This window comes from Sphaeramia orbicularis, chromosome 15, assembly GCF_902148855.1.
Source record: "Sphaeramia orbicularis chromosome 15, fSphaOr1.1, whole genome shotgun sequence".
NCBI classification, from domain to species: Eukaryota; Metazoa; Chordata; class Actinopteri; order Kurtiformes; family Apogonidae; genus Sphaeramia; species Sphaeramia orbicularis.
Window position 1 is genome coordinate 8,923,551 of NC_043971.1, and position 22,232 is coordinate 8,945,782.

Sequence of the window (22,232 nt, forward strand, 5' to 3'; positions counted from 1 at the left end):
ATAAATGCAAACGTCATAATGTCATTTTAGTATTTTACTTAGATCAAACTGGGCTGAATGTTGCCCTTGAACTAAAATGATACTTTCTTATCATTTTAAGTGTAATGTTTGCATTTCACAAACTGTTCCCACGGGTCAAATTGGATCCTCTGGAAAATTTGGAGTTGTCATTATCGGTTATTATAGTATTACGACAATTAGGGATGGGAATCAAGAACCCAGTTGGATCTCAGTAGCTCGATTCCTTGGAATCGTTTGCCTGCCTGCTTAACGATTCTGCTCATCGATTCCACCTTCATTGTGCATGCGCGATGACGTCACGCTTACGCTGCATTGTTTTGGTCAGAACGTTGAGGCAGAAACGGTCTAAAAAGACGACACCAGGTCCACTGGAACACTGTCAAAGCTTCCATGTCTTCAAAAGGGTGGAATCCCTCTAGTATGCTCAAACATTTGTCCACAGCATGTGAATCATTTACAGGAATGGCACGTATTTGATATGCTACTTAGCGGCGCTTGTGAATGTAGCAGCAGAGTGAACGCCGGGCTGGTTCCAGTTCCGGTGCGGGCAACAAACGTCGTACGCAAATTCAAGTTTCCGAAGGTAGGGGAAAGGAAATGATGTGCACAACAACGGGAGACGAGCCGAGTCGAACCGGTTTCATGTAGCAGAAATGCAGCAATAGAGGAATTAGTAAAGCGTCTTTAGTTTCACTTTCACTGCGTCCCGCTGCTGCCACTGCCACCCCCCCACCCAACCCCCCCGAACCAGGCCCAGCGTCATCTGTTATTATTATTTGTTCGTACTGTATATGTTATATTTTCTGTGCAGAGATGGAAATATAAAAGACAGTTAATGCAAACACACCCGTTTGTACTCTTTTATTCTCTCACCCAATGAGAATCGATGAGAGACTCGATAAGGAACCGGATCGATAAGCAAAATCGATAATGGAATCGGAATCGTTAAATTCTTAATGATTCCCATCCCTAATGACAACGGTCCGACCCATTTGATATCACACTGGGCTGTATGTGGCCCCTTGACTATTAATGTCCTAAGTGTACTTTTTGCATTTCACAAATTTATCCCTCGGGCCAAAGTGGACCTTTAGGTGGGCTGATTTTGGCCCTCGGGCCGTATGTTTGACACCCCTGGGTTAAAGGAAGTAATCTAAAGACACATACCCATTGCAATGTCCTCGTGTCCATTGTCCAAATACCCATCGAGTGAAAATTCTCCTTTGAGCAGGTCTATCACCTCCTGAAGTGCAGGGTGGACTTTAGCGGTGACAGACTCCTTCTTCGTTCTCAGATTTGTTCGTCCGTCGTCCTCTCTAGGCAGATTCTGCTCCGATGGGTTGTCAGGAATGACGGAGCCGCTGTTGGCGTAAGATGACGGAAGGTTGTATCCTTTAAGTTCAGCCCTCGGAGGTGCAGTCCGACAGCTGACACTCAAACCGTCAGCATTCTCTGGAACCACGATTAACCCCTGTAATGACTGAGAGACCACAGAGGGGTTTATGTCCAACCCCAGGAGAGACTCCGGAGCCCTGACCTGCACCGGAACTAAAGACAAGTGTCCAGATGTGGGATCCTGGCGGAAGAGGAAGTTGTTGAAAACGCCGAAACCGTTGAGGTTGGAGTGTAACGACAAGGGGAGAGTGACTTCAACACAGGGAATATCAGGAGGAGACGTGGAGTTGACCGGTGTCTTGTTACCGGGGGACGTACAGGTCATGGGCAGCTGATGGACAGGGCTGCCCGACTCCTCTGCACATGGATCAGCTTCAGTTGGTGAAGGATGTGGGTCCTCAGAGTGGGACGTGAAGTCAAGGTCTCTGTCCTCCATATGTTCGCTGCTTTGTGTGAATCCATCCACAGTCCTGGAAATATAACATCTGTCGGAAACGTTCTCACTGGAAAAAAATCTAAATCTTGCCAAGTCTATTTTTCTCATTTCTAGTCACAATATCTCATCACACTTATTTTGAAGTTATTTTTAGACAACAGATCTTGAAAATTTTATTTCAAGAAATCTTACCAAGATAGTTTTCACTTGTTCCATTGGCAGATTTTTTTTAAGCAAAAATATCTTGAATTAAGCAAAAAAAAAAAAAAAAAATCTGCCAACGGAACAGAAGATTTTCAAGATCTGTTGTCAAAAAATCAGCTCTTATATCTCACTGAAAAGGTACTCTTTAGTTTAGGCATCTCAAACTCATTTTCTTTCAGGGGCCACATTCAGCCAGATTTGATCTCCAGTGGGCCGGACCAGTAAAATAATAGCATAATAACCTATAAATAATGACAACTGCAAATTTTTGTCTTTGTTTTAGCGTAAAAAAAAACCCCAATTAAATTATGAAAATACTTTTATAAACTATCCAAACAAAAAAGATAACCTGAATAACCTCAAAAAACCTCAAATTTCTTAAGAAAAATAAGTGCAGTTTTAACAATATTATGCCTCAATTTATCATTTCTACATGTGCATTATGGGTCAGATCTACAAAGACACTAAACACTGAGTAAACGGCAAATTGTCAAAATTGTGCTTAATTTTCTTCAGACATTTCAGGTTGTTCATATTTATTCAGGTTATTCAGGTTTTATTATTACAGGATAGTTTGTAAATGTAAATATTTTCACAATTTAATGTCATTTTTTTGCACTAAAACAAAGACAAATTTTTGAAGTTGTCATTATTTATAGACATAATGTAATATTTTTTTTCTCACATCAAAGCAGGAAGAAAATACAGAGTCGTCATTATTTTTTGTAGATTATTATTTTACTGTAGATCATATTGGTCTGTATGTGGAACCTGAACTAAAATGCCTTGACCATGGAACTTTTGCACTTTGCAAATTCATCCCAGGGGCCGCATTTGGCCCCCGGGCCGCATGTTTGAGACCCCTGCTTTAGGTGGTCATGTCTTATTTTAAGTGTGATGAGATATTTTGACTAGAAATGAGAAAAATACACTTGGTAAGATTTGGATATTTTCCAGTGTTAACCCTTTATTGGGCAAGTGACTATTTTTGGTCATTTCTGCGCACATTACAAGTCCTAGTAGACTTCGCTTGCTGGTGAGAATTTGGAAAATCAATAGTGCATAGAATCACTTTACAGGTATGAAGTAAAAAATGTCAGCTTCCATACTGCAGTTATAATATTGTAACACATCGAAGTTCTACTGTAAACCTGGAACACCTTACCCTTCGGTGGCAGCGTCAACGTTTGTGGTTTCCTCCTCTGATAACTCTTTATTGGTCAGGATGATGGGGGTGAAGTGTGTGGCGGTGGAAGTGAAGGCCTCTGGGAGTTGCAGTTCTTTGCTGACTGGATAGCTGTGGGGAACAGGGCCAGGTACAGGAGCCAGTCGGCTCTCAGTGGCCATGGGCACAAAGCCTACACATGGTTACAACAACGCCAAATACAATATCAGTGATATTGTCTCATGCAATCAACATGGGTACATTTCAGATTGTGCAGAAAGTAATGAAGGAGTTTTACCAGGATATAAAGTAACCTGGTACTTTTCAGGTAAAAGCCAGTGTTACAGGCCAAACTATACCCCCCAGGTCCAGACTGTTATCAGTGTTTAACCCTGTAAAACCTGAACCATTAAACCAGGGGTGTCAAACTCATTTTAGTTCAGGGGCCACATTCAGCTAAATTTGATCTGCAGTGGGCCGAACCAGTAAAATAATAACATAATAATATATAAATAATGTCAACTCCAAACTTTCCTCTATGTCTTAGAGTGAAAAAAGTAAAATTACATTATGAAAAGGTTTACATCTACAAACTATTCGTTCAAACAATGTGAATAACATGAACAAACTGAAAAAAAAAGTGTAATTTTAAAACTATTATGCTTTAGATTATCATTTCCACATGTACATTATAACGTACAGATCACAGTGGATCTACAGATACACAAATATTTAGTAACAGGTGGAGTACAGTCTACTCTCGTTATACCGCCAACTTTCGTTCACGGCCAAATTGGCGGTATAGCGAAAATGGCGTTACAACGGGTTGCGTCCATAATGTGCATGTCTTTACTATATGATGTCTATGCTGCCTCCGTTAACCCGTTCTAAATGCGTTTCTAAATAAATCTTGATTCTGTTATGTTGTAAGGGATCATTTAAAGTGGGGAAACATTTTAAGCATTATTATACCGTGTCGGGAAATGACACCCCATCATCGTGAGGCTTTGGCTTAATCCCACGTCCTCTTCCCGACATCCTGACCTACTGAGTGTTCTGCGATAAATGAACGGTGGCCGTTCCGTAGACCTACTCGTAGCTTGTCGCGATCAGCGTCTGGCGCGTTTGTTTCAGTGCATTGTTAAAATTTATGTGTACTCGATGGCAATCACGCTGGCGGTATAACGGTCGGGAAATCAATGGTATAAGTGTTGTTTGTGCATGGAACTGGGCTGGCGGATGGCGATAGGCGGAAATGGCGGTATAACGGCGGGCGGTTTAACGAGAGTAGACTGTATTATTAAAATTGCATTTCTCTTAAGACATTTCAGGTTGTTCATATTTGTTCAGGTTATTCAGATTTTTTGCAAAATTATACTTTTTTTAGTCTAAACACATGAAAATATTTACAAAGAGAAAAAAAATTGGAGTTGTGAGTATTTATATGTTATTATGAGACTGAATTGGTCTGGATGTGGAACCTGAACTAAAAGGATTAATATCTTAGTGTAATTTTTGCATTTCATAAATTCATCCCAGGGGCCGGACTGGACCCTTTGGCGGGCTGGATTTGGCCCCCGGGCTGCATGTTTGACACCTGTGCATTAAATCATTGACAGAAAATTCCAGTTATTTGAAACTCGAGCCTTTATTGGTCCCTCTGAACAACCCCATTTTTTTTTCCCAAATATCAGTTTCCATATGTAAGTTTCCATTTTGTATCATATTTGATACATCGGGTCTCAATGCTTAATTATCATTATTTTTGAACAAACAAAAACCTAATATAACACAAACATGTCAAACAAATTGGTAATTCGTTTTCAGAATTGCTACAGTTCTTCTTCATTAATGACAGTCTTGTAGTGTCACTGGAAAGGCCTCTGGTGAACGAATTCCTCCCCCTGGTGGATTATCTGTGTATTGCATGTATCTAATTGTATACATCAGGTTTGTCAAGAAAAAAAAAAAAAATCAAAAAAAAAAATCACACTGATCATGTAGAGGGCTTCAAAACTCATGTATCAAACAAGATACGTTTGGCGTTACAGGATTATATGCATGCCTTATATGTATATGTATTATACGTATGTTTTATACACAGCTTCCCCTTCACTAATTTTATTCAGATTGTAAATTTAATTTGATAATTTTACCATGAACAATGCCTGTGCTCATATATATACACATAACCTCATCAGGTTTTACAAAAAAAAAAAAAAAAAAATCACACTGATCATGTAGAGGGCTTCAAAACTCATGTATCAAATATGATACATGTGGCATTATAGTCTTAACTTTGAAGATTTATAATGTGGGCATTACTTGCTAGTCTTAGATCTTGAAGTTTCAGGATGTTATGACTTATTATATAATGAACAGTCAAAATAACTGAGAATTATCTTCCAATTGTATTATAATGTGTTGTTTTTGATGTGCTTTTATTTTAATGTATAAACAGTCCTGAGAAGTGTAGTCATAATCTGTGATCTTTGGGGATGTGTAATATTTTTACTAATAAATGTTTTGGTTTTTTTTTCTGGTTGATGTGATAAAAATAATGTAGAGTTTTAAGATTTAACCCTTTATTGGGCAAGTGACAATTTTTGGTAATTTCTGCGTACATTACAGGACAGTAAGAGTTCCAGTGAGTCAACAATCTCAGGTCCAATGTGGTCTCCAGGGTCTGTAAGGTCCACCTCTGCATGAACAGTGAGTGGACCTGCTTTGTTAGGTACCATGAAGTAAAGGTACTAATGTAAGGAATGATGTTCAAAGGGATCATGTGGATGTGGACAGGGGTCTGGATCAGCACTTATGTTGTTCTAAAGCTGTAAAAGTCATGTTCTAATGTTGTAAAATACATGTTCCTTTCACATTACATGTATTTTTCTTGTATGTTTCATATTTATTTCTTGCATTTTTTTTTTTCCTCTTACGGGTAAGGAACCAAATATAGTAACTTCACTAACCTTGATTTTCTACATAACTATAAAAATGTTTTTAAAATGTCCCAAAAGTAATAAAGTCTTGTTATGTCCTCCAATAACACACTATTTCTATGAGTGTCCTATAAAGGGTTAAATCGTTCAGCTTTCTCATTTAACTTACCTGACACAGCTGAACCCCAATAAAATGTTGCAAAATTAAATTATTTTTATATAGGGTGACACAAAAAAACGGGAACTTTTTAACAATCCAATAAAACCAAGAGTGATGGAAGAAAAATATTTGATTCATAGTAATTGAAACCTTAAAACATGCCATTTAAGAAACAATGATGGAATTTTAATTTTTTTTAAATTACAGGGTGACCCAAAAAAACAGGAATTTTTGAAGTGCGTACTGGCAGACATGAGCAAGTGGCAGCACTGCGAGACAGTGACCTTGAGCAAGTAAACACACCCCCATTTTAGTAACCATTGGCGGCTGTGCGAGAATTGTTTGGTAACCGTGCGATCTCAAGATTCGGTAACGTTCCCTGGCCCCTAGATCGCCAGATTTGTCCGTTTGTGATTTTTTCTTGTGGGGCTAACTCAAGAGTAAAGTGTACACGACTCGACCAAGAACTCTGGATGAGTTAAAACAGAGAATTCAGGATGAAATTCACAGTATCCCAGCTGAGATGTTGCAGCGGTCAATGAGGAATCTCAACAGCAGATTTCAAGAACGCATTCGTACAGGAGGACGCAATCTACAGGAAGTCGTTTTAAAAAAAATGAAAATTCCATCACTGTTTCTTAAATGGCATGTGTTAAGGTTTCAATTACTATGAATAAAATATTTTTCTTCCATCACTCTTGGTTTTATTGGATTGTTAAAAAGTTCCCACTTTTTTGTGTCACCCTGTATTTCACTCAACACTTCTGATATCATGGTGGTATAATCTGGCCTAGACCGCTTTAACCCCGGGTATATTCCAGTCGGGGGTACACTTTGGCCTGTTACACCAGTAAAAAAAAAACATAATATTTACAATTAAAAAACTACTTTAACCATGAATTATAAGAGAAAAAGTGGAGATGGGAGACGATACTCCACACCGATATGTTAAAAACTGTATTTCAACATCAACTACATTGCATGAGGGTCATTCATACTAAAGTGAATGTCTCCTACCACTGCTACTTTGTGAGGATTCATTACTGGAGCTTTGACGACCATCTGCAATCAAATCTTCTGCATGAGTATAGTTCGAGGCTGGCTGAAAGAGAATGGAAGGAATCGGAAGAGAAAAGGAGAAAATTCCATTTATAAATGAGGCAAAGAATCATTTAGAGCAGGGGTGTCAAACTCATTTTAGTTCAGGGGCCACATTCAGCCCAGTATGATCTGAAGTGGGCCAAACCAGTAAAATAATAACAGTGGAAAAAAGTAAAATGAAATAATAATGTTAATATCTACAAAAGTCTGAATTACATGAACTGGAAACATCTTCAGAAAAACAAGTGCAATTTTGACAATATATAATTATTAAAAGATTTTTTTTTTTTGCTTAATTCAAGATTTTTTTGCTTAATTCAAGATTTTTTTTTGCCTAGTTCAAGATTTTTTATTTTGCTTAATTCAAGATTTTTTTTTGCTTAATTCAAGATTTTTTATTTTGCTTAATTCAAGATTTTTTATTTAGCTTAATCCAAGATTTTTTTGCTTAATTCAAGATTTTTTTTTTAACATCTACAAAAATCTGAATAACACAAACAACTGGAAACAACAGTCCAATTTTAACAATATTCTGCCTCAGTTTATCATTTACACATGTGCATTACAACTTAACTTACAATTGCAAAAGCACGAAACATTTAATAACAGGAAGAATATTGGTAAAACTGCATTTATTTATTTTAAGACATTTCAGGTTTTTCACATTTTTTGTGAAATAACAGTTTTTAATATAAACATTTTCATGTAATATTACTTTTTTACACTAAAACAAAGATAAAATTGGCTGTTTTCATTATTTATAGGTTTAATATGAGAGTAATTTACTGGTTCTGACCCACTTGAGATCTATTTGGTCTGCATGTGGAATCTGAATTAAAATGATTTTGACATCCTTGATTGTTAATATCTTCAGTGTAATTTTCGTATTTCACAAATTCATCCCACAGGCCAGATTAGATCCTTTGGATTTGGCCCCCGGGCCGCATGTTTGACAATATATAATTATTATTAGATTTTTTATTTTTTTGCTTAATTCAAGAGTTTTTTGCTTAATTCAAGATTTTTTTTTTGGCTTAATTTTTGCTTAATTCAAGATTTTTTTGCTCAGTTCAAGATATTTTTTTTGCTTAATTTAAGATTTTTTATTTTGCTTAATTCAAGATTTTTTTTGCTTAGTTCAAGATTTTTTTTTTCTTTTTTTTTGCTTAATTCAAGATTTTTTTTTAACATCTACAAAAATCTGAATAACACGAACTGGAAACACCAGTCCAATTTTAACAATATTCTGCCTCAGTTTATCAGTTTATCATTTACACATGTGCATTACAACTTAACTTACAATTACAAATGCACGAAACATTTAATAACAGGAAGAATATTGGTAAAACTGCATTTATTTATCTTAAGACATTTCAGGTTTTTCACATTTTTTGTGAAATAACAGTTTTTAATATAAACATTTTCATGTAATTTTACTTTTTTACACTAAAACAAAGATAAAATTGGCTGTTTTCATTATTTATAGGTTTAATATGAGAGTAATTTACTGGTTCTGACCCACTTGAGATCTATTTGGTCTGTATGTGGAATCTGAATTAAAATGATTTTGACATCCTTGATTGTTAATATCTTCAGTGTAATTTTCGTATTTCACAAATTCATCCCACAGGCCAGATTGGATCCTTTGGCGGGCCGGATTTGGCCCCTGGGCCGTATGTTTGACACCTGCGATTTAGAGGATGAGCGAACGGAGCAAAGTGACACCACACAAACTGAGAACAAACATAACAACCCAATGATAGACATACTGGGGCGTGAATGCATCCGTAATGGAAAAACAAAGGCCACTTTACCCTGTGAACTCGGCTGATGAGCTTGTTCCAGACAGTCTCTGCGTTCGTCCCTTGACGTGATAAGTAGTCACGACAGCTCTACAACAGACAACACATGAAAACAAAGGTGATGAGAGGAAACACTTTAGTCTGCCCTGAAAACAACTGGAGGCTCTGACGAACAATGTGACATCCAGTATTTTGGAGAATAACGGCTAACTAAAGAGAATATCCGTAAAAATAGTAGCTCTGTTCAGGGAAGGTTTTGGATTTGATTCTGTACTTTTGAATATCAAGTGATTTTTTGTTTTTTCAGAGAGAGACATAAAATTAAAATTGCAGGATATTGTGTATATTAAAATATTAGAGATGATTTATAAAGTAGAAAATAATATTGTTCCAAACAGATTTCAAGGTTTACAGAAGAGGATTAGGACCACTGGGAAAAAAAAATAAGATCCAATATATATATTTTTTTATCATTATTCTGACTTTTTTCCTAGAATAATAATTAAAAAATATATGTTGGACCTGGGTGCTTCTATGAAACTGGTGCCTAAAAACAGGACATGGGGGCTAAAAATTCAAACCAGATATAGACTCATGTTCATTCATTTTCTGAACCCGCTTTATCCTCACTAGGGTCACTTGGAGCCTATCCCAGCTACATAGGGGCGAAGGCGGGGTACACCCTGGACAAGTCGCCAGTTCATCGCAGGGCTAGAAAAAAAGTAAAAGTAGTTCATAATATTTGTGCTAATAGTATATGAAGTACTAACACCAAATATACCAAATTCATGAGGTACTTTTAGGAAATCATAATTTTATTACCTCCGCCAAGGAGGTTATGTTTTTGCCAGGGTTGGTTTGTCTGTCTGTCTGTCTGTTTGTCTGTCCGTTAGTGTGCAACATAACTCAAAAAGTTATGGACAGATTTGGATGAAATTTTCAGGGTTTGTTGGAAATGGGATAAGGAAGAAATGATTAAATTTTGGTGGTGCTCGGGGGTGGGGGGCCCCACGGGGGGGGCGCAGACCAGAAAATTTAATCAAAATCTGTCCATAACTTTTTGAGTTATGTTGCACACTAACAGACAGACAAACAGACAGACAGACAGACAAACAAACAAACCCTGGCAAAAACATAACCTCCTTGGCGTGGGGGGGCCCACGGGGGGGGGCACTGATCAGCCTTGGCGGAGGTCTGCGCTCTCCGAGTGCTTTTCTAGTTCATCACTGAATTTAGTCTTAAAGCCTATTTCCGATGAAAACTAGAAGCACTCGGAGAGCGCAGACCTCCGCCAGGGCTGATCAGTGGCCCCCCCCGTGGGCCCCCCCACGCCAAGGAGGTTATGTTTTTGCCAGGGGTTGTTTTTTCTGTCTGTCTGTTTGTCTGTCCGTTAGTGTGCAACATAACTCAAAAAGTTATGGACAGATTTTGATGAAATTTTCTGGTCTGCGCCCCCCCCGTGGGCCCCCCCACCCCCGATCACCACCAAAATTTAATCATTTCTTCCTTATCCCATTTCCAACAAACCCTGAAAATTTCATCAAAATCTGTCCGTAACTTTTTGAGTTATGTTGCACACTAACAGACAGACAAACAAACCCTGGCAAAAACATAACCTCCTTGGCGGAGGTAACAAACACTTTTGAAGCTTGGAAGGGAATCTGGAGTATGATTACTCCTAAATTACACATTAGAGGTAGTTCATAGTATTTGTGCAAATAGTAGATGAAGTACTAATACCAAATATACCAAATTCATGAGGTACTTACTGGAAAAAAAAATTGTATTCATCATTGAATTTAGTCTTAAAGCATATTTCCGACGAAAAAACAGTTTTGTAGCTTGGAAGGGAATCTGTTGTAGGATTACTCCAAAAGTACACAGTACTCACACTCATACAGTCGCTCTATGAAAAGTATCACTATTTATGGAAATGATTCTCTTCAAAACTCAACACTGCCTCCACAGTTCCCAGTTGTTCTGCTCCATATTCTCTGTCTGGGTTCACATCCACAAGCTCCCGGAAAACGGACAGAATTACGTGAGTAATATACAAAGTACGGACAGAACCCTCCGTCCGTCCTCGTCTTTAACGTAGAGCATAAACGAGCCCTTACTTTTGTTGTTGAAGGCACATTCGCTCCATTCAGCTCATCTACTGTAACTGTCGAATGAGTAGCGCACAAGAAAAACGCTAGCGGCTGGCTTGACCGCAGTAAAGGGAGGAGCCACTACAAGGAGGATGAAGAGCCGCAGGTTGCCGACCCCTGCCATAGATAGACCTGGACATAGCAACGTGATTGTAAGGCTATTGTATTCCAAAATTATTAATATCTCACAAAATATATATCCTATCAACTTGCCGTTTTCGCTAGTCTTTTTCTTGACCAAAAATACATAAGTACAACAAACTGCAGCTGTCAGCTCTGTACAGATTATGTGTGAATTCCCGGACAAACACACACAAACACACACGCACACAGAGGCCACTTGGCTTTTATAATATAGATAAAACCTAAACGCATGTGGTGTCATGTCTGCTCCCAGACTGTGTCTGTCTTTTCTGTTTTCTCTGTCATTTCCTGTTTTATTTTGTTAAGTTTCCCTCTTGTGTCATGTCTGGTGTCTTTACTTCCCCTCCTTGATTGTTTCACCTGCTCCTGATTACCTGACTCCTCCCTGATTGTCTCCACCTGTGTCCAATTGTCTTCCCGCCCTCTTGTGTATTTAAACCCTGTGTCTTCCCCTGTTCCTTTGCCAGTTTGTGTTCTACCTTTGTGTGCTCACTTACCAGCGTTTTTGGATACCTGTCAGTCTGTCTGCCCGTTCTTGACCCGTTTTTGCCTTCCGACCACCGATCCTGCCTGTTCCTTGTCTGCCTGCTCGTCTGGTTCTGACCTGGTTCGTACATCGACTTCTGTTTCTGCCTATTCCCTGTCTACCTCAGCCTCCAACGTGTTACCTTGTGTTTCGACCCTCGCCTGGACCTTGACCGTGAGTAGCCTTTCCCTCATGTCCCGTTGCCTCCTGTATTGCCTTCCTGTGTATGACCTGGCTTGTTTTTTGACTATCCTCTGTTTTGCCCTAGTCGGGGTGTTGACGGGAATCCTCCGGCTCGGCCGTGCTGACCATCCATATTCTCCGCTCACAGCCCGGACGAAGAGTCCAGTATCACACGCCTTCATAGACGTGTTAACAATTTTGTGCTGTGTTTTTACTACCGTGATTGTGTTTAATAAACACTCTCAATTGGTCATCTGTGTTCTGGTCTTGCATTTGGGTTCAGCCTTTGTACTAGTCTCATTACAGTACAAACTGGCCAATAAGATGAACCCAGCAGACCTAGACCAGGTCCGGGAGGCAGTTCGGTCCCAGGGGCAACGCTTAGGGGGACATGAACAGATTTTGCACTCCCTAATGGATAAGATGAATCAGCTGTCCGTTCAGTTTTCCCAGTATTCTGGTAACCAGGCTTCTGCTCCGGTCCCGCCAGTCGAGAATATTAACTCTGTCTCACCCGTTAAAGCCTTGGAGGAACCCAACATCCCACCTCCATCTAAGTACACAGGTAACCCTGATACTTGCCGTAATTTTTGTACGCAACTGCAGCTCATTTTTGATTCCCAGCCCCGCCGTTTTGCTAATGAGTCAGCTAAGGTTGCATATATTGCTAGCCTGTTGGAAGGCTCTCCTTTAAGCCTTTTCAACGCAGCCTATGAACAAGGGTCTCCCATCACTCAGTCAGCCTCGAGTTTGATGGCTGAGCTAAAAAGGATTTATGACCATCCTATCCGTGGACCACAGGCCGGTCAAAGACTCATGAGGCTGAGGCAGGGAGATCGCCCCATAAGGCAGTATGTCAGTGAGTTTCGTTCGTTGGCAGCAGAATCTGAATGGAACGAGAAGTCTCTGATCTCTGCGTTCCAGAGCGGTCTTAACCGCACTATCGGTCGTGAGATGGCGCTCCGGCAGGAACTCCATTCACTGGATGAGGTCATCGAGGCAGCTATTCGGGTCTCTGACCAGTCGGCGTTTTGGCAGCCAGAACCATCATGGAACCGCCAGCCTTCTGTGAGTAAGCCCCACTCAGAACCCCCTCACCCAGTACCTGAGTCCAGCGGGGGTTCGAAGGTGGAACCGATGCAAGTGGGTCGGACTCGTCTGTCAGCAGAGGAGCGTCATCGCCGTCTGGTGGCTGGTCTGTGTCTTTACTGTGGTCAGGAGGGGCACCGAGTCAGCAACTGCCCAGTGAAGCCTAGAATGACGGCAGGTGAGGACTCTCTTTTGAGCAGAACGTTCTGTGTGTCCAGCGCCTCTCGTGTTCAGCCCTTGGTCTGTGTATGCTCTAACTCTGTGTCTCTGCAGCTTCCAGTCCTGATAGACTCCGGGTCAGACGCTAATCTTATGGACGAAGAATTAGCTAAGCAGCTCCACCTCACTCTGCTCCCGGTTCTGAAGCCCCTGGAGGCGAGGGCTTTAGACAATCACATTATCTGTAGAGTGACTCAACGGACTCAACCAGTTACTGTCCGGTTCAAAGATGGTCACTCTGAGGAAATCAGTTTTCATATTTACCACTCTGACTCTCACCCTCTCATATTAGGTCACCCCTGGCTTTCTTTCCATAACCCCTGTATTAACTGGCAAACGGGGGAGGTCCAAGCTTGGGGAGAGAGGTGTGGTTCCTGTCGTGAGGGGGTCCGGGATCCTGACCCTCTGTCCAAGCCAGTCCAGGTCACTGTGGCTCCTGTCAATTCTCCGGGGGAGCTGGAGACGGTGTTTCCTGCTCTTAGTAAGGTACCTGAGTGTTATCACGACCTTAAAGAGGTATTTAATAAGTCACGCGCTACTGCGCTGCCCCCTCACAGACCGTATGACTGTGCCATTGATTTGCGTCCTGGTACCTGCCCCCCTAAGGGGAGGCTGTATTCTCTGTCTGGTCCGGAGACGGCCGCTATGAAAAAATATATTGATGAGTCCCTAGCGGCCGGCCTGATTCGACCATCCTCATCTCCAGCTGGGGCAGGGTTTTTCTTCGTCGACAAGAAGGATAAGACGCTACGCCCTTGTATTGACTATCGTGGCCTTAATGACATTACCATCCGTAATAGATATCCGTTACCCCTCATGTCTTCAGCCTTCGAACAATTACACGGGGCCAAAGTATTTACCAAGTTAGACCTCCATAACGCATATCACTTGGTGAGAATCAGAGAAGGGGACGAGTGGAAGACTGCCTTTAACACCCCAAGTGGACACCATGAGTACTTAGTGATGCCGTTTGGTCTCACTAACGCCCCCGCTGTTTTTCAAGCATTAGTCAATGATGTGTTACGTGACATGCTCAATGTTTTTGTATTTGTGTATCTGGATGACATTCTTATTTTTTCTTCGGATGAGAGGTCACATGTCCAGCATGTCCGCCAGGTGCTCCAAAGACTGCTCCAGAATCAACTGTTTGTAAAAGCTGAGAAGTGTGAGTTTCACCGCCCGTCTGTTTCCTTTCTGGGTTTCATCATCGCGGAGGGGAGTGTCCAGATGGACCCAGACAAGGTCAGTGCTGTCAGGGATTGGCCCACGCCCACCAGTCGTAAGGATGTCCAGAGGTTCCTTGGATTTGCTAATTTCTACAGGAAGTTCATTAGGGGGTTCAGCAGTGTGGCTGCCCCTTTGCATGCTCTAACCTCTCCCAAGTCCGTTTTCAGATGGAATCCCGAAGCTGACGCAGCGTTTGTGAGGCTGAAGAGGGCGTTCACTTCGGCCCCCATTCTGTCGGTTCTGGATCCAGCTCGTCAGTTCGTTGTGGAGGTGGACGCCTCTGATCTGGGGGTTGGGGCAGTCATTTCGCAACGCTCCCCAAAGGACAACAGACTTCACCCGTGCGCTTTCCTCTCCAGGAGACTGTCGAAAGCGGAGAGTAATTATGACATCGGCAACAGGGAGTTGCTAGCCATCAAGGTGGCCCTGGAGGAATGGCGCCACTGGCTGGAGGGGACCGAAATACCATTCATGATCTGGACGGATCACAAAAACCTGGAGTATCTGCGGTCGGCTAAGAGACTCAACTCCCGTCAGGCCAGGTGGGCTCTGTTCTTTACACGATTCAACTTTTCACTGTCATATCGGCCTGGTTCTAAAAATGTGAAACCTGACGCTCTGTCTAGACTCTTCATGCCCGTCAACTCTGATTCTGAACCGGGACCTATCCTCCCTGAGACCTGTGTGGTGGGGGCGGTGCAGTGGGAGATTGAGAAATCTGTTATTGATGCTTTACAAGACTGTGATATCCCGGCTGGCGTTCCGCCAGACCGTCTGTTTGTCCCTGATCACCTCCGCCCGCAGGTCATCCACTGGGCTCACACATCCAGGCTGACATGTCACCCGGGAGTTCAGCGGACTGTTTTCGTTATTAAACAGCGTTTCTGGTGGCCTGCTTTGGAGAAAGAAGTGGCGGAGTATGTCGCTGCCTGTCCCGTCTGTGCTGCGTGTAAGACCTCCAATAAACCTCCGGTTGGTCAATTACACCCTCTACCTGTTCCCAGTAGACCCTGGTCTAATGTGTCACTAGACTTTGTGACGGGGCTGCCCCCGTCTGATGGAAATACCACTGTGTTGACCATTGTTGACCGTTTTTCGAAGATGGCTCACTTTGTTCCACTACCTAAGCTCCCCTCTGCTAAGGAGACAGCAGAGGCGATCTTATATCATGTCTGTCGATTACATGGTTTTCCCAGAGACATTGTTTCGGACAGAGGTCCTCAGTTTGTCGCACGTTTTTGGCGTGCTTTTTGTTCCCTTATTGGGGCATCTGTTAGTCTGTCCTCGGGCTATCACCCACAGTCCAACGGTCAGACTGAGCGGCTCAATCAGGTGCTGGAGGCCGGAGGCCGGTCTTAGAGTTTTGGCCTCCCAGAACCCTGCTTCCTGGAGCCGCCAGCTGATCTGGGTTGAATATGCCCACAACTCGCTGCCCTGTGCTTCTTCTGGTCTGTCTCCTTTTCATGTAGTTTGTGGTTATCAACCTCCTCTGTTCCCGGCCCTGGAGAAGGACGCCAGTGTCCCCTCAGCTCTGGCACTGATAAGGAGATGCAAGAGGACCTGGATTCGCACCAGACAAGCTCTGTTAAAGGCCTCGGGGGTCTACAAGGCAGCTGCAGACCGGCACAGGACTCCAGCCCCGGTCTACCAGCGCGACCAACGTGTGTGGCTGTCAACCCGTCATCTTCCCTTAAGGGTGGAGAGCCGCAAATTGGCACCCAGGTTCGTGGGCCCATTTCCTATCTCAAAAATTATTAATCCTGTCTCTGTCCGTCTGAAGCTACCTAGGACCATGAGGATTCATCCTACCTTCCACGTGAGTCAAGTTAAACCGGCTAAGGAGAGCCGGTTAGTTCCTCCCACCCAGCCACCACCGCCACCCCAGATCATTGATGGAGGTCCAGCCTACACTGTACGCCGGCTCCTAGCGGCCCGTCGCCGGGGAAGAGGATTTCAATACTTGGTGGATTGGGAAGGATACGGCCCTGAAGAGCGTTCCTGGGTGCCCGCCTCTTACATCCTGGACCCGGACCTGATCCGGGACTTTCATCGCCGCCACCCGGAGGTTCCTGGGCCGTCCGGTGCCGTCCCCTAGAGGGGGGGGTACTGTCATGTCTGCTCCCAGACTGTGTCTGTCTTTTCTGTTTTGTCTGTCATTTCCTGTTTTATTTTGTTAAGTTTCCCTCTTGTGTCATGTCTGGTGTCTTTACTTCCCCTCCTTGATTGTTTCACCTGCTCCTGATTACCTGACTCCTCCCTGATTGTCTCCACCTGTGTCCAATTGTCTTCCCGCCCTCTTGTGTATTTAAACCCTGTGTCTTCCCCTGTTCCTTTGCCAGTTTGTGTTCTACCTTTGTGTGCTCACTTACCAGCGTTTTTGGATACCTGTCAGTCTGTCTGCCCGTTCTTGACCCGTTTTTGCCTTCCGACCACCGATCCTGCCTGTTCCTTGTCTGCCTGCTCGTCTGGTTCTGACCTGGTTCGTACATCGACTTCTGTTTCTGCCTATTCCCTGTCTACCTCAGCCTCCAACGTGTTACCTTGTGTTTCGACCCTCGCCTGGACCTTGACCGTGAGTAGCCTTTCCCTCATGTCCCGTTGCCTCCTGTATTGCCCTCCTGTGTATGACCTGGCTTGTTTTTTGACTATCCTTTGTTTTGCCCTAGTCGGGGTGTTGACGGGAATCCTCCGGCTCGGCCGTGCTGACCATCCATATTCTCCGCTCACAGCCCGGACGAAGAGTCCAGTATCACACGCCTTCATAGACGTGTTAACAATTTTGTGCTGTGTTTTTACTACCGTGATTGTGTTTAATAAACACTCTCAATTGGTCATCTGTGTTCTGGTCTTGCATTTGGGTTCAGCCTTTGTACTAGTCTCATTACATGTGGATGAATGCAAACATTTTAAAGACACAATTACTTTTTTAGCCATGACAATAGTCGGCCTCTCGATGGGAGTCCTCTTCGCCATCTCCAGGAGCAGCCTTTTCAGCTTTCGAGGCATCGCCAGCTTCTGATTGGGCGATAAACTGAACTTCGCCGTAGCCCAGAGAATCGCAGCGATGCCATAAACACAGGCCTGAGACACAAAAGTGCAACAAATGTCAGGCAAGGCAAGTTTATTTGTATAGCACATTTCAGCAACAAGGCAATTCAAGGTGCTTCACACAGGACACTGAAATACAACGACAAGGGAAAAAGAAACACATTTAAAACATTATAAAAGAAACATGTAAAAGGTGATTAAAAACAGCAAGTAAGAAAACAACACATAAAACCCAAAAATATAAAAACATACACATGAAAGTAAGAGTTGCAGTGCAGAGTTTCGATCAAATTTAAAAAGTAAAAAGCCTTTTATTTCGTCAAAGGCAGCAGTGAACAGGTGAGTCTTTAACCTCGACTTAAAAGAACTCAGACTCTCAGCAGACCTGATATTTTCTGGTAGTTTGTTCCAGATATATGGAGCATAGAAACTGAACGCTGATTCCATGTTTAGTTCTGACTTTTGGAACACAGAGCAGAATAATGCAGAAATATTAAAACGCCTTCATGTAAATTTGCTTAATAAACAAAACAAACGGTGCCGGTTAGTACCTTCTCAGTCACAATCCCATGTTCTTGATATTCAGGAGCGAGATAAAATTCATCACGGAGGCCTGCAAAGTACACTGAATGTCAGCCAAAGCATTTTACATAAAAAAAAAAAAAGTCTGCTTGTTCTAAAAATTCAGAGAGGACAGGAGGATAAAACTAAGTGAACCTACCTATGTTTTTAGGTTTTAAAAAAAGCACCTCTCCCTCGCAGCCCACGTACACTGTGTCCAGGCATAAATAGGCTAATGGAGAACAGAGACATGAGCATAAGAACAGCGAGAACAGGAAGAAAATGCATCAGGAAAGGTCATTTTCACTGTTGAGGGTGTTGTTTTTGCAGCATTTTCATCAAACATCAACTACAGATTCTTACCTTTAATCAGCAGATACATGCAGATATGAGGGGCGAATGAAAAGTTTTGAGCCTGACATTGAAAGGATTAAGATGTGAAGACCAAATTTGGTCCATGAAATCTTTCACATATCTTAATCCTATCCACTACATTTCTTGGTCATAGCAATCTTTTTCCCTGTTTTACAGGTCCCTGAGCTTTCTGTATCAAGTGTTTCCTGAAAAATGGACAAAACTTAAGTATGGGGCTGTCATCAAGTACGTGTACGACCTTTGCCTTCTTTGGTGACATGGGATGTTTCCATTGTTTTGACTGCTCCTTGGTCTCAGGTTGATAGTGATGGACCCAAGTCTCATCCATAGTCACAAACCAGCCCCATACTCAAGTTGGTCCATTTTTCAGGAAACACTTGATTCAGAAAGTTCAGCGACCTGTAAAACAGGGAAAAAGATTACTATGACCAAGAAATGTAGTGGATAGGATTAAGATATGTGAAAGATTTCATGGATCAAATTTGGTCTTCATATCTTAATCCTTTCCATGTTAGGCTCAAAACTTTTCAGTCGCCCCTCGTACATTCATATGTTCAGATATGACATCAAGCAGGGGTATCAAACATACAGCCCACGGACCAAATCTGGCCCGCCCCATGGGAAATGCAAAAATTACACTGAAGATTTTAACCCATAAAGACCCAAACATCCACCGGCGACAAAATCATTTACTGATATACAACGTTAAATAACTGTTGATCCACTAATCCTATCAATCCATGTAAATAATTGTTGTAAAATACAGTTCATGGTCAGATATGACCCATTTGGACGTTCAGAGGCTCTGTAGTGAACGTGGAAACATCGTCATCTTCTACAACATTGACTCACCTGTGAAACTCATGGAGTTGGATCAATGACATTGTTTTTATGTTCAGCTATTGAAATCTTTGCTGAAAAAGTCATTTTTCCTTCAGTTTTCTCTGTTTTTCATATAACAACCCTCAACTTTAATCTGAGCTTTTATGAACATCTACATGATCAGTAATTTAAATATAAGAAAATACATGATTTTCACTCAAAAATCCAAAATACAGAGAATAATATTAAAGTAAATGGTGATAAATCACTTAAAAAAGGTTAAAAATAGAGGAAAAATTAATTTGGAACTGTCACAACAGGAGCATTGGGTCTTTATGGGTAAACAAGCAATGGAGTCAAAATCATTTTTGTTCAGGTTCCACATACAGACCAATATGAACTCATGTGGGCAAAAAAAAAAAGCATGTCAAATGTTCCGAGAACACAAACCTCCACCAAGCACCCAAAACGGTGTGCATGTGTGGATCGACTATTTCTTTTTAAATTCAACAGTTTCAAGGTTGTTCCATACAGCAGAAAAAGTTGAAGCTTGGTACCAGTCATGTGTATGTCAAATTATATTGAATTCCAATCAATATTTGTTAAGTTGCAATGAAAAATGTGTCATAAATGGGATTTTCAGTGTTAAATGTAAATGTCCACAGAGTCCACATTCCACACTGGATGTGGACAATTTTGTGCCAGATACAAGATATTGTTATAAGCTATGGGTGGATCAAATTGGAGGCTAATCAGAGGTATTTTGAATTTTTTATGAATTTTCGAACATTGTTCAATGATGAGAGATAGGAAAATTTGAGATTTTGTGACCTTGCTGTGACCTTGAACTTTGGCCTACTTGGCCCAATATTTAATGGGCTCGTCCCAGGGCCTAGGCCTATCTGTGGGTACACTTTGGTAAAGATGGTTGGAATAGTTTTTCCTGTAAAGTTCGTAACAAACAAACAAGCACACAAAGCAAAGTGATCACAATACCTCCTGGCGGAGGTAAATATTATATATATATATATACACACCACACACACCACTAAAGTACTACAAAAACTACTGAAATATCCTCCTGAGTCCCATGAAACTAAATGTTTTGTATTTATCTTTTTTTTTCCGGGGGGCACAACACTGATCTGGCTTAGAGGAGGTCTGCGCTTTTCTAGTTTCATAATTTTATTGTACTTTTTTGCACTGAAACAATGACAAAAATTGGAATTATCATTATTTATAGACTATTATGCTAATTCTTTACTTGTTCGGTCCACTTGAGATGGAATTGGGCTGAATGTAGCCCCTGAACTAAATGAGTTTGACACCCCTGACGTAAAGGAACCCACTAGTGCAGTGAAAGCACGAGTCTGTAAACTCACCTGGAAAGTCGATGTAGGTCTGCAGCGAGGACAGGCAGGTGTAACACAGCGCCCACAGCTCATTAACCGTCAGCCTCCGTCCACAGCGAGTGAGCAACTCCGTTAGAGAGATCCACTAGGAAAGAAAATACGAAGAGGCAGATTAAAAGGGAATGAGGAGCAGACGGTGGAGCTCCGTCCCGGCCCTCGGTCGGCCCAATTAACTGGAGCTGAAGTAATCCTTAACCTGACATTTTCTAAATCTATTTTTGAATGTTCCTCCACTTCACTCATCCACTTCTGTAAAATAACTTAGGCTTGTTCCAGCTCAGTGCATATGTGATGATCACTCAGATGTTTACGAAACAGACTTTATTCTGGAAATGTGACACAACCAAGAAAATTCACACTCGTATAGTTCTGCAAAACTAATGTGACACACGCCCTAAGATTCTACTGAGCATGTCAAACATTTCTTTAAACTGATGATAATGGACCTTCAAATCAGCCGTTTATATTTACAGAGGGACTAGGTTAATGTTTTTCAGTATTTATATTAAGTTTATATTATATTATTATATTTATATTAAGTTCCATTTCCAAATGTCTATCCTGGTGGTAATTTTTGGACATTTCGATGGAATTTGAGACCCGAACCATTGAAAATTATTCACTTCCGCACCAACTTCTTTGAGTTTTATTCAGACATTCACAATTATTCCACAAGACACTGTAAGGACATTCCTCTTCTACACTGCAAAATGAATATTCATGAAAATATCAACCACCGTCTCCTTGCACCATATCTACAGAAGAAGAAGAAGAAGGAGAAGAAGGAGAAGAAGAAGAAGAAGAAGAAGAACTACTTGTTTATGGTGGCTCGTATGTAATAGAACATTTCAGCATAAATTCTATGTAATCTGCAATTGTTATTTGCTTTTTCCCACCCTTTAATATATTCCACTGATGCCACTACTGTGATTCATTTCTGTGACTTTTTTCTAATTGTTCCATTTTTATGGGGGAGATATTTGCATAAGCAATTCTGGCTTCTACCTACTCCTGTACATTGTGCTAATATTTTATATTTTCAGAATTTTGCTGTTTGTAAAGTGGAAATAAATTAAACTGACATAAGTATTAGAAGCTAGTTTTATTTATTAAAGGATGCTTTAATCATCTTGACTCAGTAGCTTGCTATAAATAAATATTAAAGTGGTTGGTGGTTTTATTCTTAAATTTAGAAACTGGGAGAGATAAACTTAACTCAAGCGATGTGAAGAGAAAACAGTCTAAGAATA

General features: G+C 41.5%; 1 protein-coding gene across 1 annotated transcript in view; it reads right to left on the reverse strand.

Annotated features, from left to right (window-relative positions):
• Positions 1–22,232, reverse strand: part of kndc1 (kinase non-catalytic C-lobe domain containing 1) — a 214,492-nt gene that overhangs the window by 104,900 nt on the left and 87,360 nt on the right. The window contains exons 8-15 of the mRNA XM_030156898.1: positions 20,953–21,067; positions 18,534–18,605; positions 18,364–18,425; positions 17,687–17,845; positions 9,239–9,316; positions 7,341–7,425; positions 3,222–3,414; positions 1,189–1,886 (exon numbers count right to left, since the gene is read on the reverse strand). Coding sequence (XP_030012758.1) covers positions 1,189–1,886; positions 3,222–3,414; positions 7,341–7,425; positions 9,239–9,316; positions 17,687–17,845; positions 18,364–18,425; positions 18,534–18,605; positions 20,953–21,067 — 1,462 coding nt within the window. The remainder of the gene's footprint in view (positions 1–1,188; positions 1,887–3,221; positions 3,415–7,340; positions 7,426–9,238; positions 9,317–17,686; positions 17,846–18,363; positions 18,426–18,533; positions 18,606–20,952; positions 21,068–22,232) is intronic.